Below are 19141 nucleotides of genomic sequence, written 5' to 3'. Positions count from 1 at the left end.
AGACATACAAGACCACCGATAATCTCCCTTGATCTGGGGCTCCACGCAAGATCTCACCCCGTGGGGTCAAAATGATCACAAGAACAGTGAGCAAAAATCCCAGAACCACACGGGGGGACCTAGTGAATGACCTGCAGAGAGCTGGGACCAAAGTAACAAAGGCTACCATCAGTAACACACTACGCCACTAGGGACTCAAATCCTGCAGTGCCAGACATGTCCCCCTGCTTAAGCCAGTACATGTCCAGGCCCGTCTGAAGTTTGCTAGAGAGCATTTGGATGATCCAGAAGAGGATTGGGAGAATGTATGAAACCAAAATAGAACTTTTTGGTAAAAACTCAACTTGTCGTGTTTGGAGGAGAAAGAATGCTGAGTTGCATCCAAAGAACACCATACCTACTGTGAAGCATGGGGGTGGAAACATCATGCTTTGGGGCTGTTTTTCTGCAAAGGGACCAGGACAACTGATCCGTGTAAAGGAAAGAATGAATGGGGCCATGTATCATGAGATTTTGAGTGAAAACCTCCTTCCATCAGCAAGGGCATTGAAGATGAAATGTGGCTGGGTCTTTCAGCATGACAATGATCCCAAACACACTGCCTGGGCAATGAAGAAGTGGCTTCGTAAGAAGCATTTTAAGGTCCTGGAGTGGCCTAGCCAGTCTCCAGATCTCAACCCCATAGAAAATCTTTGGAGGGAGTTGAAAGCCCGTGTTGCCCAGCGACAGCCCCAAAACATCACTGCTCTAGAGGAGATCTGCATGGAGGAATGGGCCAAAATACCAGCAACAGTGTGTGAAAACCTTGTGAAGACTTACAGAAAACGTTTGACCTCTGTCATTGCCAACAAAGGGTATATAACAAAGTATTGAGATGAACTTTTGTTATTGACCAAATACTTATTTTCCACCATAATTTGAAAATAAATTCTTTAAAAATCAAACAATGTGATTTCCTGGATGCTTTCCCCCCATTCTGTCTCTCATAGTTGAAGTGTACCTATGATGAAAATTACAGGCCTCTCTCATCTTTTTAAGTGGGAGAACTTGCACAATTGGTGGCTGACTAAATACTTTTTTGCCCCACTGTATATATATATATATATATATATATATATATATATATATATATATATATATATATATATATGCATGCGTATGCATAATTGTATATAATATATATGCATAATTATGATATTATGGGTGTCTGTATACATATGGATGTGTATAGTTATAGGTATGTGTATACGTATGTACTGTATATATGTATTGTATGTGTGTATTTATGCATAAGTATCTGTATATATGATTTGATTTGGTCGATATTATACCATGTTGGTATGTTATGTTTTCTTTTTTGTTTGTTGCTTTTGTTTTCTTTTGTATATATTAGTTTATTATGGCGGAAAGTGACGTTTGATTAGCCGTGGTATAGAGGGTTAGGATTTGATAAGTTATTTACTTCTTCCTCATCCTTTCCAAACATTATTATGTTACTGCCTTGTAGCTACACTATTCTGTTTGTTTATGACGATGTTTTGATTATTGCATTTTTTTAATTTTTATGTCTTCTTTACTGTTCGGAATAAAGCAAACCAATCAATCAATCAAAGTAGCCACCACGAGCCCAAACTATCACTGGTCACCTCATAGCTCCGCCCAAGCTCAAAAGAAATAAAAGCCAGTTTACCTCGCAGAACTCGGTGATGATGCAGAAAGCATCTCTCTCCAGGAAGCTGGTGTAGAATCTGAGGATAGCTGGATGGTGGAGCTGCGAGAGGAGCTGAGCTTCCTGTGTGGCCTTCACAGTCTCGTCCGGCTTCAAATCCCCAACTGGGATCTCCTTCAGAACTTTACTGCACCACACAGCACACAGATGTATCTTAAAAATAAATCCCTGAAATTTCTTCCCATTGCTGGAGATTCTCCTTACAGCCACAAACACCACCTCAGAGGAAAAATTAAAATGAATCATTTGACCTGAACAAAATCTCAAGGTTAAAGAGAAACATTTCCTCAAGTCTCTTGCAGACTCTGGCCCTGTTCAGACTTCCTCCATTTCCTCTGCAGCGTGCCGAGACGCTCCGCCCTGACCTTTTCGAGCCTGACATTTACCGATTCATTCCATAAAGTGAAATTAAGAAGAATTTTACAATTAATTAATCCCAATAGGAGCATGTTAATGATTTAAGAGAGTAAAATTGATGGAAGATGTTTTTAGCTGTGAGAAGGTTGACGTGTGAAAGTGCTGGTAATTAGTTTCACTGTTACATCATTAAATGATTTGGGAGGCATCTTTGTTAATACAACCTCAAATCTGAAATAGTCAGGATGATATGGGAAATGCATATAAAAAAAGAAATACTTTGACTTGTATTTCATTACAGACAGAATGAACCCAAGATATCTCATGTTTTGTTGGTGAACTTCATTTCATTTGTTAATATACATCCATCCATTCCTGTGTTTCAGACCTGCAACATGTTCCAAAAAAAAAAAGTTGGTTTGAGGCAATTTAGGGTTAACAAATGATGTAAAATGATTAAATAATGAAGTGATTTGAAACAGGTGATGTCAACAAGTGATTTGTAATCATGACTTGGTACAAAATCAGTATTGAGGAAAGGCCGAGTCTTTGAGGAGTAAAGATAGGCTGAGGATCTCCAGTTTCTCAACAAATGTGTGAGAAAATTATTGAAATGTTTAAAAACAATGTTCCTCGAAGAAAGATAGCGAGAGATTTAGATATTTCACCCTCTACGGTGCATAACATCATTAAACGATTCAAGGAATCTGGAGGAATTTCGGTATGTAAAGGGTTCAAGCCTAATCTGAACCCCCGTAATCTCTGATCCCTCAGACAGCATTTTATCAAGAACCATCATTCATCTCCAGCTGATAGAACCACATGGGCTTGGGATTACTTTGGCAAACCCTTTATCAAGCTACATTACGGAGTTACATCCACAAACACCAGATAAAACTTTACTGTGTACAAAGGAAGCCTTATGTTAACTGTGTCCAGAAGTGCTGTCAACTTCTCTGGGCTCAGAGGCGTCTGGGATGGACCATCACACAGTGGAAACGTGTATTGTGGTCAGATGAATCAGTATTCCAGGTATTTTTTGGAAGAAATGGACGCTGTGTGCTCCGGACCAAAGAGGAAAAGACTATCACCATCCAGACTGTTACCAGGAGCAAGGCCAAAAGCCAGGGTGTGTCATGGCATGGGGTCGGGTCAGTACCCTTGGCAAAGGTAACTTACACTTCTGTGATGGAGCATTAATGCAGAAAAGTTCATTGAGATTTTGGAGCAATGTATGCTGCCATCAAGACGACATCTTTACAAAGATGTCACATGTTACAAAGGCATGGCTGTGGAAGAAGAGGGTGTGTCCCCTCTGTCCCCAATAGAGAATGTTTGGAGAATTTTGAAATGAAAAATATGGCAGTGACGACCCCGAACTGTTACACACCTTAAGACCTGTTTACAGGAAGAACGGGACAAAACACCTGAAACACTTCATCACTTAATCAATAAAATCAGTTCATCACTTAAACAATAAAAGTTCATGAGGTAAAACATCAAATAATGTGCTTTTGTATTGTTTTGAGTGCAATACTGGTCAAATATTATTTACAAAATCATTGTTTTCGGTTTTAATTTCAATGTCAACTCAACATACCATCATCCCAATGTTTTCTGATTTGGAACTATAAGCTATTACACTCTCAGAAAATAAAGTACATTATTGTATCTTTGGGGTACAACGGCTTGTCACTGGGGCAATTCCCTCTAAGGTACTTATTTGTACACTTTATATACTAATCAATAATATATATGAACCTTTTTGGCCCTAAAAAGGTACACACAGTTACCTTGAGGTCCACTAATGAGCCTAAGGGGGTACATTAGTGTAGGTTGTATCTTGGGGGACAGAAATGAACTCCTACTATACCCTTATTTCTGAAAGTGTATAAGTTACAAAGGGGTGGGTTTGGGGCATGAGAATTTTTTTTTTTTAAACAAATTCATCCATATAAAATCTAATTAAATTCAACCACACTGCTCCTTAGTATTTCTGCACATTTCTCCTGAAACCTCTTCCATCACACAAATGATGGAAAGATTCATAAACGTATCTACCACAGACAGAATGATTAATATGTTTGAGCTCTTTTAGTGTGAAATACAAACTTATGGGATCATTGAATTATCCTTAATTCTGCATAATGTTCCTTCTTCTTCAGCTAATATAGGAGTTGTCTTCCCCTGTGTAATTCACCATCTGATCTACTGCACTTCAACTTGAAATTTTAAGGGTAGACGGTCTTTCAGAATTTAAGTTTAGGTACTAAAAAGAATTTTCTCTGACACCCAATTAGTTGTATTATTGTTTAGTGGACTGAAAGCTACTGAATTCGAATCACAGTCTTCCAATTTTATTCATTAAAAAAAAATAGAACAATTAATGACTTTAGAGCCACGTGGCTCTAAATTCTCCGCTATTTTTTCCTGCTTCACCATGACCCAATTCAATATACTACATCATGCATCATGTGGTGGGCTTTCCCCATTCGTGCAAGGCATTGTAGGATACTGTGGCAGCGGGGGCGTGGTCAAGCACCGGTCTGTGACAGGAGGGCGGAGTCAGGGAAGGTAAGTGGCAGAATCACTTCACCTGAGAGCAATTAACCTGTTTGTGTGTCTTCCCAGTGACTGCGCCCTATATGAGGAGGGAGAGCGAGAGCAGAGGGAGAGCTCTCCCTGGAACCAGACACGGAGTGTGTGTCTGTCTGCTAAAGTAACTCGTAGTGGTAAAGACTGAAAAGTTGGCAATAAAGCCGAGTTACAACCCTGATCTCTGTCCTGCCGTCCTCTGTGCTCCACCCACACCTAGGGAAAGCTACAGTGGTGCTGAAACCCGGGATATGGAGCACCAACCCAGCAGCCCCATGGAATCCTCCCTGTTCACTGACCTGGTCCACGCCCTCGCCACGGCTCAGCAAAGCCAGCACCAGGCGCTCGTCACACTCCGAAAGGAACAAGAGCGGCGCTTCGATGCCCTGGTGCTGGCCCAGCAAGAAGATCGCAAGGCGTTCCGGCGTCTCCTCGCGTCGGCGGGGCCCACCAGCGCTCCGGCCGCGGGCCCGTCTCCCCTCACCTTAACTAAGATGGGCCCGCAGGATGACCCCGAGGCTTTCTTCACGTTGTTCGAGCAGGTCGCCGAAGCCTCGGGGTGGCCGATGGAGCAGCGCGCGGCGCGCCTCCTCCCCCTCCTAACGGGAGAGGCGCAGCTGGCTGCACTACAGCTCCCCGCCGATCGCCGGCTGGCCTACGCCGACCTTCGCCGGGCTGTCCTTCAGCGCGTGGGGCACACGCCGGAGCAGCAGCGCCAGCGCTTCCGCGCGCTGCGGATGGAGGAAGTCGGCAGCCCGTTCGCGTTCGGCCAGCAGCTCCGGGACGCCTGCTGGCGGTGGCTGAGAGCCGAAGATCGCGACGCCGAGGGAATCGTCGATCAGGTGGTACTGGAACAGTTCATCGCCCGCTTACCAGCAGGAGCCGCGGAGTGGGTCCAGTGCCACCGCCCGGCGTCGCTGGATCAGGCAGTCGAGCTGGCGGAGGATCATCTGGCGGCTGTCTCGGCGGCAGGACAGCAGATGTCGACATCTCTTCTCTCCTCTTCTCTCTCTCTCTCCCCCCTCCTCCTGTGTCCCGTCCTCGCCCCATTCCCCCACCGCGGAGGCGGGGGCCGGCGCCACCCCTGCCGGCCCGCCGCACCCGCGGTGCCCTCCCGTTTCTCCCTTCTGTGTCTGTCTCTCCCCCACCTCAGGTGAGTGAGCCCCAGATCACCGGTGCAGAGGGGAAGCCCGGGCCGGTTTGCTGGCGCTGCGGGGAACCGGACCACCTTCAACAGCAGTGCACAGTAATGGAAGTGGGCGCGGTGGTTCGGATCCCCGACGTGCCAGAGGCCGCCCTCGATCGGGCCAGAGCGTATCGCATACCGGTGAGTATCCAAGGGGCTACATATCAGGCGTTGGTGGATTCTGGTTGTAATCAGACCTCAATTCGCCAAAGCCTGGTTCAAAACGAGGCATTGGGGGGAGCACAGGGGGTGAAGGTGTTGTGTGTGCACGGGGATGTTCACCGCTACCCTTTGGTGTCGGTCCACATTATTTTCAGAGGGGAAAAATTTATAGTGAAGGCGGCGGTTAATCCTCGCCTTACCCACTCGTTAATTTTGGGGACTGATTGGCCGGGATTTCGGGGTTTAATGACGCGCCTAGTAGAGAGTGGGTCCTGCCAGTTGACAGGGGGAGGTCCCGGTGTCGTTTTGGCGGGAGCAGCTGTCGCAGAGCCGTCTACGTCATCTCCGCGTCAGGGTGAGGAGCCACCGGCTCCTCCTCTCTCTATTGGGGAATCCCTCGCGGATTTCCCACTAGAGCAGTCACGAGACGAGACTCTGCGGCATGCGTTTGACCAAGTGAGAGTAATCGATGGTCAAACGCTCCCGCCGAACGCCACCCCGTCCTTCCCCTACTTCGCAATTATGAAGGATAGGTTATACCGAGTGACGCAGGACACTCAAACTAAAGAGCGAGTCACGCAGCTTTTGATTCCAAAGAGCCGCCGGGAATTGGTATTCCAGGCGGCTCACTTTAATCCCATGGCTGGACACTTAGGGCAGGATAAAACACTAGCCCGAATAATGGCCCGATTCTATTGGCCGGGGATTCGCGGCGATGTCCGTAGGTGGTGTACGGCATGCCGCGAATGCCAGTTAGTAAATCCAGCGGCCATTCCAAAAGCGCCATTGCGCCCTCTACCGTTAATCGAGACCCCGTTTGAAAGAATTGGGATGGATCTCGTCGGGCCATTAGATCGGTCAGCACGAGGGTACCGCTTTATATTAGTTCTAGTGGACTATGCAACGCGATACCCGGAAGCAGTGCCTCTGCGCAATATCTCAGCACGCAGTATTGCAGAGGCACTCTTCCGCGTCATCTCCCGAGTTGGAATCCCGAAAGAGATTCTGACTGATCAAGGCACTACGTTTATGTCACGAACACTACGCGAACTGTATGGGTTATTGGGGATTAAGCCGATCCGCACCAGTGTATATCACCCACAAACGGACGGTTTAGTAGAACGGTTCAACCGCACCCTCAAAAATATCATTAAGAAATTCGTAAGTGAGGACGCACGTAATTGGGATAAGTGGCTCGAACCCTTGCTGTTTTCAGTGCGAGAGGTCCCTCAAGCCTCCACGGGGTTCTCCCCATTCGAATTATTGTATGGGCGTAAGCCGCGCGGCATCCTGGACGTGCTGCGGGAAAATTGGGAGGAGGGACCGTCACAAAGTAAGAATGAAATTCAGTACGTTATGGACCTGCGCGCAAAACTCCACACGCTCACCCACCTAACTCAGGAGAATTTGCGGCAGGCCCAGGAACGGCAAGCCCGCCTGTACAACAAGGGAACGCGCCTTAGAGAGTTCACACCGGGAGATAAAGTACTCGTACTCTTGCCCACGTCGAGCTCCAAATTAATCGCCAAGTGGCAAGGACCCTTTGAGGTCACACGGCGAGTCGGGGACGTCGACTATGAGGTGAGGCGAACAGACAGGGGCGGGGCGCTACAGATTTACCACCTCAATCTGCTCAAACTCTGGAACGAGGAAGTCCCCGTGGCGTTGGTGTCGGTAGTTCCGGAGAAGGCGGAGCTGGGGCTGGAGGTTCAAAAAGGGAATTTGGCATCATGTACCTCTCCGGTCCCCTGTGGAGACCACCTCTCCCCGACCCAACTCATGGAGGTCGCCCAGTTGCAGGCCGAGTTTTCGGATGTGTTCTCGCCCCTGCCCGGTCGCACTAACCTCATAGAACACCACATAGAGACGCCCCCGGGGGTGGTAGTGCGTAGCCGCCCTTATAGACTACCCGAACACAAAAAAAAGGTGGTTCGGGAAGAACTTCAGGCCATGCTCGAAATGGGCATCGTCGAGGAGTCCCACAGCGACTGGAGCAGCCCGGTGGTCTTGGTTCCCAAGGCCGACGGCTCGGTCCGGTTCTGTGTGGACTATAGAAAAGTCAACGCGGTGTCTAAATTCGACGCGTACCCAATGCCTCGTATTGATGAGCTGCTCGATTGACTAGGCACGGCTCGCTTCTACTCGACACTGGATTTAACGAAGGGATATTGGCAGATCCCCTTGACTCCATTATCCCGGGAGAAAACGGCCTTTTCCACACCGTTCGGCTTACACCAGTTCGTCACACTTCCGTTTGGGCTGTTTGGGGTGCCCGCTACGTTTCAGCGGCTGATGGACCGGGTCCTCTGGCCCCATGCCACCTATGCGGCCGCCTACCTGGACGACATTATCGTTTATAGTAACGACTGGCAGCGGCACCTGCAACACCTGAGGGCCGTCCTTAGGTCGCTGAGACGGGCGGGACTCACTGCCAACCCAAAGAAGTGTGCGATTGGGCGGGTGGAAGTACGGTATCTGGGCTTCCACTTGGGCAACGGGCAGGTGCGTCCCCAAATTAATAAGACAGCAGCGATTGCGGCCTGCCCGAGGCCCAAGACCAAAAAGGGGGTGAGACAGTTCCTGGGGCTGGCTGGCTACTATCGTAGGTTTATACCTAATTATTCGGACGTCACCAGCCCGCTGACTGACCTCACTAAAAAGGGGGCGCCAGATCCGGTCCAGTGGACGGAGCAGTGCCAGCGGGCTTTCTCGGAGGTAAAGGCTGCACTGTGTGGGGGGCCACTTTTACACTCCCCTGACTTCTCTCTCCCTTTTATGTTACAGACGGATGCGTCGGACAGAGGGCTGGGGGCCGTTTTGTCCCAGCAGGTGGAGGGGGAGGATCGCCCGGTCCTATACATCAGCCGGAAGCTGTCAGTGCGTGAGGGGCGCTACAGCACGATTGAAAAGGAGTGCCTGGCGATCAAATGGGCGGTCCTCGCCCTCCGGTACTACCTGCTGGGGCGCTCTTTCACCCTCTGTTCAGACCACGCGCCCCTCCAGTGGCTCCACCGCATGAAAGATGCCAACGCGCGGATCACCCGTTGGTATCTGGCGCTCCAACCCTTTAATTTCAAGGTGGTCCACAGGCCGGGGGCGCAGATGGTCGTGGTGGACTTCCTCTCCCGTCAAGGGGGGGGGGGGGGGAGTCGGCTGCGGGCCGGACGGCTGCCTGGCCTGAGTCGGGCGGTGGGGGTATGTGGCAGCGGGGGCGTGGTCAAGCACCGGTCTGTGACAGGAGGGCGGAGTCAGGGAAGGTAAGTGGCAGAATCACTTCACCTGAGAGCAATTAACCTGTTTGTGTGTCTTCCCAGTGACTGCGCCCTATATGAGGAGGGAGAGCGAGAGCAGAGGGAGAGCTCTCCCTGGAACCAGACACGGAGTGTGTGTGTGTGTCTGTCTGCTAAAGTAACTCGTAGTGGTTAAGACTGAAAAGTTGGCAATAAAGCCGAGTTACAACCCTGATCTCTGTCCTGCCGTCCTCTGTGCTCCACCCACACCTAGGGAAAGCTACAGATACAAATTTGAAACAGGAGAGAAAAATGAAGGACGCGAGTGTGCGAATGAAACATGAAAGAGTGACTACAGTAACAGAAAGCGAGAAAAGACGTTATGTTCACTGGCGGCTCGTTAGTAGGGGTGATTTGGGCGACGCACTCCCAAACAGGGAGGGAGATTTTTTTTTATCTACTCCTACTACCATGGCAACAGTAACGTCATTGTCCAATCAGGCTAAGGTCGCGCCTGGTGTAGCCACGCCCTTTTGGGGCGATTTCTGTCAGGTTCAGATTTGCCCCAAAATCTCCCATTGACACTAATGGTACGTACGTTTTTTTCGAAAATCCTGCTCCCAATGCATTTTCTATTAGGTTTTATGTGCTTGCACAAGCAGCGTGCTTACGTCATATGCCTGTTGCGCCACGCAAGTATTGCCAGATTGGGGGGTTTTAAGTGCTTTTTGGCGGGTTTTGAACATAATTTTGGGCTGGAAAACGCAACTTGCGTGGGAAATGTGTGAACATTCTATGAAGAAGATGGCGGTGAGTGTTGAGTGCAACAATACGATAGCGTCTCTGAAAGAAGTTCCCTTTAGTCATCGTACCAATGAGGAGAAAACGGCAATCAAACAGCTAGGACCTCCTAGACCGAATTTAAACATCAAGTAAGTGTCTACGAAGGGGGAGAAGACAAGAGGTTTTAACAAGAACTGGTACCACCGGAAAACTTGGCTAGCTGGCTGTGATGTAGTCAATGCTCTTTTTTGCTATCCTTGTGTTCTCTTCCACCCTGGAAGTAGCACAGCAGACGGTACAGTGATATCTGATATTTGAATTTACTAGGCAAAAGTTGTTTGTGTGTGTGTGTGTGTGTGTGTGTGTTACCAATGGCAGTTTAACATTGCCATGCTTGGAATTTCAGTAGCCTCAAGTTCTCTCTGATTTGGTGTAAATTAAGCATATTTTCAGTTTTTATATATTGTACGGTATGTGTTCATGGGAGCCAGCAGCACCTTACCTTTTTTCCAACTTGTTAAGCCAAGTTGCACTGACTACAAAACCTTGTGTAACCTTGTGTGTATATAGCTAAATAACGAAAGCCGTTTGTGTTCATTGGCATGCTTGTAATACTTTAAATTTCCTTTAAAGGCATGGCTTTCTGGAGGAATTCTTGGGGAAAAAAAAACTGCAGAATTTATTTAGAATTAATATTTGTTGTTAAAATGGTGCAATTCCATATAAAAAAAACCACATAATTAAGCTGCACATGTTTGTTTGATGGTTATGCTTTTCTTCATCTTTTTCAAAACTTAAACACTTGTTTTGGATTTATATCCTGCCACTTTAATTGCATTCTTTAGAATGAAGAAATTAGAATATGTTTATAATTAAGAATTTGTGTCTACTTATTATAGAATACTGGAAAAATATGAGAAAATAAATGAGTAATGTAATATTAATTGATTGTGATGCCAAATGTTTTGCTTTGAAGGCTTCACAATGAATCTTCCTTGGTTTTAGCCTGGCAAGCCAGACTAAATGTGAATATTTGCCACTCGTAGGCAAAAATATTTTTGGCCGCTAGGCGGGTGGGTCTAGTTTACTAGGCTACCTTAGTTTGCCACCTTTAACTTGTTCAGTGTTGCCACCTAGTGGAGAGAAGAGATATTGTCGAAATTGATATCTGAATTTACCAGGCAAAAACAAGTTCGGCCAATTGATTTGCTACCTAGGTCAATTTACTTCAGTCCTGTGGACATTTATGGTCCCTGTAGACATAACGGGGGAAAATTGCCCCCCCTGAAAAAAATTCAGGAGCCACCACTGGTTGTGTTATATACGAAGGAAAGGAAACGCAGGACCAAACTACAACCCCGATTCCAAAAAAGTTGGGACAAAGTACAAATTGTAAATAAAAATGGAATGCAATCATTTACAAATCTCAAAAACTGATATTGTATTGACAGTAGAACACAGACAACATATCAAATGTCAAAAGTGAGACATTTTGAAATTTCATGCCAAATACTGACTCATTTGAAATTTCATGACAGCAACACATCTCAAAAAAGTTGGGACAGGGGCAATAAGAGGCTGGAAAAGTTAAAGGTACAAAAAGGAACAGCTGGAGGACCAAATTGCAACTCATTAGGTCAATTGGCAATAGGTCATTAACATGACTGGGTATAAAAAGAGCATCTTGGAGTGGCAGCGGCTCTCAGAAGTAAAGATGGGAAGAGGATCACCAATCCCCCTAATTCTGCGCCGACAAATAGTGGAGCAATATCAGAAAGGAGTTCGACAGTGTACAATTGCAAAGAGTTTGAACATATCATCATCTACAGTGCATAATATCATCAAAAGATTCAGAGAATCTGGAAGAATCTCTGTGCGTAAGGGTCAAGGCCGGAAAACCATACTGGGTGCCCGTGATCTTCGGGCCCTTAGACGGCACTGCATCACATACAGGCATGCTTCTGTATTGGAAATCACAAAATGGGCTCAGGAATATTTCCAGAGAACATTATCTGTGAACACAATTCACAGTGCCATCCGCCGTCGCCAGCTAAAACTCTATAGTTCAAAGAAGAAGCCGTATCTAAACACGATCCAGAAGCGCAGACGTCTTCTCTGGGCCAAGGCTCATTTAAAATGGACTGTGGCAAAGTGGAAAACTGTTCTGTGGTCAGACGAATCAAAATTTGAAGTTCTTTATGGAAATCAGGGACACCGTGTCATTCGGACTAAAGAGGAGAAGGACGACCCGAGTTGTTATCAGCGCTCAGTTCAGAAGCCTGCATCTCTGATGGTATGGGGTTGCATTAGTGCGTGTGGCATGGGCAGCTTACACATCTGGAAAGACACCATCAATGCTGAAAGGTATATCCAGGTTCTAGAGCAACATATGCTCCCATCCAGACGACGTCTCTTTCAGGGAAGACCTTGCATTTTCCAACATGACAATGCCAAACCACATACTGCATCAATTACAGCATCATGGCTGCGTAGAAGAAGGGTCCGGGTACTGAACTGGCCAGCCTGCAGTCCAGATCTTTCACCCATAGAAAACATTTGGCGCATCATAAAACGGAAGATACGACAAAAAAGACCTAAGACAGTTGAGCAACTAGAATCCTACATTAGACAAGAATGGGTTAACATTCCTATCCCTAAACTTGAGCAACTTGTCTCCTCAGTCCCCAGACGTTTACAGACTGTTGTAAAGAGAAAAGGGGATGTCTCACAGTGGGAAACATGGCCTTGTCCCAACTTTTTTGAGATGTGGTGTTGTCATGAAATTTAAAATCACCTAATTTTTCTCTTTAAATGATACATTTTCTCAGTTTAAACATTTGATATGTCATCTATGTTCTATTCTGAATAAAATATGGAATTTTGAAACTTCCACATCATTGCATTCCGTTTTTATTTACAATTTGTACTTTGTCCCAACTTTTTTGGAATCGGGGTTGTAATAAATATGGGCGCTCAGCGAGCACCTCAGTGTGATCAGCTGTTCGTTTAGCGACAGAATGATGGAACTGTCAGTGCACGCTCAAAGGGAAACCTGTAGATGGCAGTAATGCAACACTGTGGATGCCATCTGTTGTAAAACCCAAAAGAAAAAGGTGGTAAACCTGCGCATGCGCACATGGACTTCCTTTCTCTGCTTGACTGCGCCAAGCGAGCGATTTCATGCACATTATTTGCTTTAATCCCCTCAAATTAATTAAATAACTTCCCAGCCACAGAATGGCCTGATATTTTGTGAGATATTACAGAAATAAACATATCACAATCACCACATTTCAGAGGGAACTAAATTTCACTGATTTTATGAAATCGAAAGGCCGTTTCGCTTTAACCTTCTTCAACCATTTTAACCTTCAGCCTCTTATATTCAGTCACATCAGTGCTTTTATAAACACTGGAGCTATAAAACACATTTTTTAGTTATGGGGAGCCAATAGAATTCCAAATAGCATCGTTATTCATCTTCCAGCAGTCACATAAATGTTCATCGTCCACAGTGGGTTTGTCAGAAAAGATTTCAGGCTTAATAAAAAGTTTCATTTCCTTTTTTTTTTTTAACCAAGCAAATGTTTGAATGGTATGAGCTCATATACATCATACGGAGTCATTTCTTGACAACCTGCTCAGTGTTTGGGATTGCATCTCATTTCCTTCGAGAGCCTGCTGAAGTTTGTGAGATGTCAAGGTGGCGTGGATGCACTGGTTGAGATGGCAGTCTGAGAGTCTGTTAATTAGATTCATCATTGAAAACCCTGATTCGCTTATGTAGCTTAGAGTCTTTTTAGAGTTCAGATACTGACGGACAGAGGGAATTTGGCTCTCAGGACATCATTGGTCTGCATCTGGAACGTGTCCTTGTTGATTGAAGGCAGCACAGCCTTTGCTTCTCTGGACAGCTCTCAGCTCCCGGTGACAGTGACAGTGAACAGGTTGGGCACAAACAGCAGGGATGCTGAAGTTGTTGAAATGTGTGCTGAAGTTGTCTCCAGTGTTTCCCACAGACCAGGTAGCGATTTGTGGTGCTCCACTGTGCCGATGAGGGAATTGTGCGCGGTGGTGTCGTGCCGGTCGGTGGAGTCAGTCATTGGGGTGTATGCAAAGTGTTTACAGCGGACGGTGTTCAAACACACAGTATTTTTCTTCAGAGTCACCTGCTGGGACTATTTTAAAGCTACAATAAGCATTTGAGATTATTCAGTTCAATCTAAATTCTTTTAAGTTCTCTAGACAGCTAAAACAATTTTTACCAGAACCCTGCCTGGTTTCATTCCTCGACCCAACTTTACATTACAGGGCAGGCCATTAGTTTGCTGGGCTTGATGTTGGTGGAAAACCTGTCTTTTAAATTTATGAAAATCACTCACCAAAATTGAAGTTAAAGTTTAGTTTTTGCTAGAGATGCACTGATTGCAATTTTTTGGGCCGATTCCGATTTCCCATGGAGTGTGACCTGCCGATACCGATTTTGGCCGATTCCGATTTCATTTTTTTCAAACCACTTCACAGCACACACAAAGACTATTTTCTTTTTATCTTTTCTTTAATAGAACATTCTGCCAACCTGGCGACTTGTCCAGGGTGTACACCGCCTTTCGCCCGTAGTCAGCTGGGATAGGCTCCAGCTTGCCTGCAACCCTGTAGAAGGATAAAGCGGCTAGAGATAATGAGATGAGAGATGAGAACATTCTGCCAGATTTTCAGTAATAAATTTAACACCTCAAAGGTTGAAAACAAACAAAAAGACATTGTTCTTTGTAAAATCTTTCTTCATGTCTGGTATTAACATATTAATTCCTGAAATAGGAAATTCACGCAAACATTTTTTCTTTTCCCATCCAATATCTGGCACAAAAACAACTTCCCCCTCATATATTATTTGCCTACTGCTATGGAACACCCTTTCATAAGCCTATTTAGATCTGAAAACTTATGCCTTATAGAACAACCCATTTCTTCATTCAGTATCAAAATACAAAAATAATTTCCAGTCATACTTATACCATAGCCATTCTATCATCTTTGTCAAATGTGTATTTGTAGAGTAATTTCCAATGGAATCAAGTGCAACCAAGGTTGTAAAACAAACAAAAAGGCATTTTTTCTCCCTCCTTCTTTGTACAAATCTAACTAGTTCAGTTGGTCGGGTTCAATGCCCGAACTGATGATCACATCATCAGTTTTTCTTTGGCTAATCAGACACAAGGTACACCACCACTCTTGCCAGAGCGGTTGGGTGCCTTGCTCAAGGGCACTTAAGTCAATCCTGCTAGTCTGGGGAATCGAACCAGCAACCTTTTGGTCCCAAAGCTGTTTCTCTAACCATTAGGCCATGACTTCCCCTAAATCCAAAAATCTAACTAGTTGTTTGGTAATAGGCTAACATTAATTCCTGTAATGGGAAATTGACACAACCACAAACGTTTTCTTCTTTTCACATCCAACATCTGGCACCAAAAAAAAAAAATCACTATATGTGGATATCCAAATACAGTGAATTTTGTTGTTGTTAACGGCGCGCGCGCCGGAGCTCGTTCGGCGTGCAGGACTGACACTCTTCTGCACAAGCGCAACACAGTCGCACTAGAAAGCATGTTCAAGCTGCTAGTGGAGCTGCAGTCTTTTTAGTTGCGAATTACGAGTATTTCCACTTTCATCTCTATGTGATACACAAGTTTTGATCGGCAGAAAATCGGCATATTTTAATTTTGACCGTCTGGTCGCTGGTCATGGCCGATCACGTGAAAATCGGCTGATTCCAATCGGCAGCCGGTCAATCGGTGCATCTCTGGTTTTGACCTTAGTTTTTTGCCTTTTTGGTGGCGATCTTTCAATCATTCTTTAGTTGACATTTCAAGGAATAAATTGCAAAAACAAGTTGGAGGTTTTTATTTTAAATATTGAACTCAACACTTAGCTCAACCAATACTAAAATGAAATAAATAGTATAATGTAACAACAAAATGATAATAAAATATCATAATTAGATGTAAGAAACCACTTAAGGTAACACACCAAGGCAACTAACAATAATGAAAAAGCATTACCCTAATTGGTGCAAAGCCTGCATGCCCTATCAGAACATTTAATTCTGCGTGGCTTCCTGAAAAAAAAAAAAAAAAAAAAAAACTCCAGTGCCCTATCGTAAGGGAAGTCATTGCTGAAGCGGGATAAACGGGATAATGCAATAAGGCCAGTTCCTTGCGTCAAGCTGCTGCTGTCTGAATCAAAATTAGTTTATAGCCTGACTCAGGGATGTCCGTTTCCTGTAAGCCAAGAAGGCTATGATGAAGCTCATCACAAGCACGACGTAGACTACCTTTTAAAATAAGGGGTCGGAAGGCGAATCGGGAAGGCTGCGTTATTTTTAATTAGCCTAACAGGCCTACCTGCAGTCCGGGTATATGCGCACCGGCAGGCCTGTGTACACGTCTCTCTCTGTGTGCACGCGCGCACGCGTGAACGAGAAGAGCGAGCACTATGAATGAACGGAACGATACGCAACGGAATTTTTTTGTTTTTAAATCGCGAGTCTGATTGTGTGGCGCTAGGAATCCATTGTGTGGCGCTGCGCCACACAATGGTCTTTGTATGGGAAACCCTGGCCTCCCAGACCTTTCAGCAATATGATCATCAGCGACCGCACAGTCCAGATTTACCCGAGAAACCCCAATTCACCTTTTCAAACAGCACGTTCACAGTCCCACCTTGGAGCTGCAGGTTAAATTGGTTCCAGTGGTTGGTGATGTCACATAAAAACAAAAATACAACATGACCCACAGACTCCTGATCCTGCATGATTTTGATTTCTGACCAGAAAGAATTCCACTCCTTCGTTCTACAATGTATAGAATTGCTGCAGAACCCTTTCTCTACTCCGCCACCATACATACCTCGTATAGTGAAGGCTACATCAGGGGGCAGATCCTTTTCTTACAAAGCCCCACAGTTATGGAACAGCCTTCCAAGTAGTGTTCGGGAATCAGACACAGTCTCAGTGTTTAAGTCTCGGCTGAAAACATATCTGTTTAGTCAAGCCTTGTGTTAATGGTGTTTATGAGGTAAAGGTGTAGATCTGGAGGGTCCTCAGACAGAGTGTTTTGGTAAACTGGGATGTATGGATGCTGTCAGTCCCCCACTCGCTTGCTCACTCGAGTGTGTTGACAGTGTAGTGGCTGTTGCTTTATGTCCCGGGGCTCCCTCACGCCTGTGTTACCTTCTGGCTCTCCCCTTTTAGTTATGCTGTCAGTTAGTTTTGCCGGAGTCCCTGCTTGTACTCAGCGCAAAATGTATACTGTTCCTACTCATCAGGTGACATTGGGCATACCTAACAACCCGTTTTCTCTCTTTCTCCCCCCCCATCTGTCCCTCTGAGTTACATGTCAATCCTGAGATTGAGATGTTGAACCTCTTCTGCTCCTCGGACCTGCCTGATCCATCCTGATGCCCTACGTCTGGTTGGAGTCTCATCACATCGCTCCTGTGGAGGACAGCCCCATAGGGACAGTTGAAAGTCACACCTGGAAGACGCTCTGGACTCTTACAGTCATGCTTTTATGGCTGAGGACTACAGTTGACTTGCTAACTTTAGGACTGCAGTTATCATGAACACTTTTGCACTCAAGTTTCAATCAATGAAGAGTTTACAGGGAGTGCAGAATTATTAAGCAAATGAGTATGTTGACCACATTACCCTCTCTATGCATGTTGGCCTACTCCAAGCTGCATAGGCTTGAAAGCCTCCTACCAATTAAGCATACCAGGTGATGTGCATCTCTGTAATGAAAAGGGGTGTGGTCTAATGACATCAACACCCTATATCAGGTGTGCAAAATTATTAGGCAACTTCCTTTCCTTTGGCAAAATGGGTCAGAAGAGGGATTTGACGGACTCAGAAAAGTCAAAAATAGTGACATATATTGCAAAGGGATGGAGCACTCTTAAAATTGCCCAGCTTTTGAAGCGTGACCATCGAACAATCAAGCGCTTCATTCAAAATAGTCAACAGGGTCGCAAGAAGCGCGTTGAAAAAAAAAGGCGCAAACTAACTGCCCATGAACTGAGGAAAGTCAAGCGTGAAGCTGCCAAGATGCCACTCGCCACCAGTTTTGCCATATTTCAGAGCTGCAACATCACTGGAGTGTCAAAAAGCACAAGGTGTGCAATACTCAGGGACACGGCCAAGGTAACAAAGGCTGAAAAACGACCACCACTGAACAAGACACACAAGATGAAACGTCAAGACTGGGCCAAGAAGTATCACAAGACTGATTTTTCTAAGGTCTTATGGACAGATGAAATGAGAGTGAGTCTTGATGGGCCAGATGGATGGGCTCGTGGCTGGATCAGCAAAGGGCAGAGAGCTCCAGTCCGACTCAGACGCCAGCAAGGTGGAGGTGGGGTACTGGTATGGGCTGGTATCATCAAAGATGAGCTTGTGGGACCTTTTCAGGTTGAGGATGGCGTCAAGCTCAACTCCCAGTCCTATTTTCAGTTTTTGGAAGACACCTTCAAGCAGTGGTACAGGAAGAAGTCAGCATCCTTCAAGAAAAACATGATTTTCATGCAGGACAATGCTCCATCACACGCATCCAAGTACTCCACAGCATGGCTGGCCAGAAAGGGTCTAAAGGAAGAAAGATTAATGACGTGGCCTCCTTGTTCACCTGATCTGAACCCCATAGAAAACCTGTGGTCCCTCATCAAATGTGAGATCTACAAGGAGGGGAAACAGTACACATCTCTGAACAGTGTCTGGGAGGCTGTGGTTGCTGCTGCACGCAATGTTGATCGCAAACAGATCAAAACACTGACCGAATCCATGGATGGCAGGCTTTTGAGTGTCCTTGTAAAGAAAGGCGGCTATATTAGTCACTGATTTGTTTTTTTTTTTTTTTTTTGAATGCCAGCAATGTATATTAGTGAATGTTGAGTTGTTATATTGGTTTCCCTGGTGAAAATAAATGAGTGAAATGGGTATATGTTTGTTTTTTGTTAAGTTGCCTAATAATTATGCACAGTTATAGTCACCTGCACACACAGATATCCTCCTAAGATAGCTAAAACTAAGAAAGCCCTACTCCA

At 45.6% G+C, this 19141-nt stretch overlaps 1 protein-coding gene across 1 annotated transcript in view; it reads right to left on the bottom strand.

Moving 5' to 3' along the window:
- Positions 1-19141, bottom strand: part of nek11 (NIMA-related kinase 11) — a 138148-nt gene that overhangs the window by 74584 nt on the left and 44423 nt on the right. Inside the window, exon 2 of the mRNA XM_060900627.1 lies at positions 1691-1856. Within this exon, the coding sequence (XP_060756610.1) occupies positions 1691-1856 (166 nt within the window). The remainder of the gene's footprint in view (positions 1-1690; positions 1857-19141) is intronic.

This window comes from Neoarius graeffei, chromosome 19 (assembly GCF_027579695.1).
Source record: "Neoarius graeffei isolate fNeoGra1 chromosome 19, fNeoGra1.pri, whole genome shotgun sequence".
Taxonomy (NCBI): domain Eukaryota; kingdom Metazoa; phylum Chordata; class Actinopteri; order Siluriformes; family Ariidae; genus Neoarius; species Neoarius graeffei.
The sequence above is the reverse complement of the archived record's forward strand: the minus strand, read 5'-3'. Positions and strand labels throughout refer to the sequence as shown.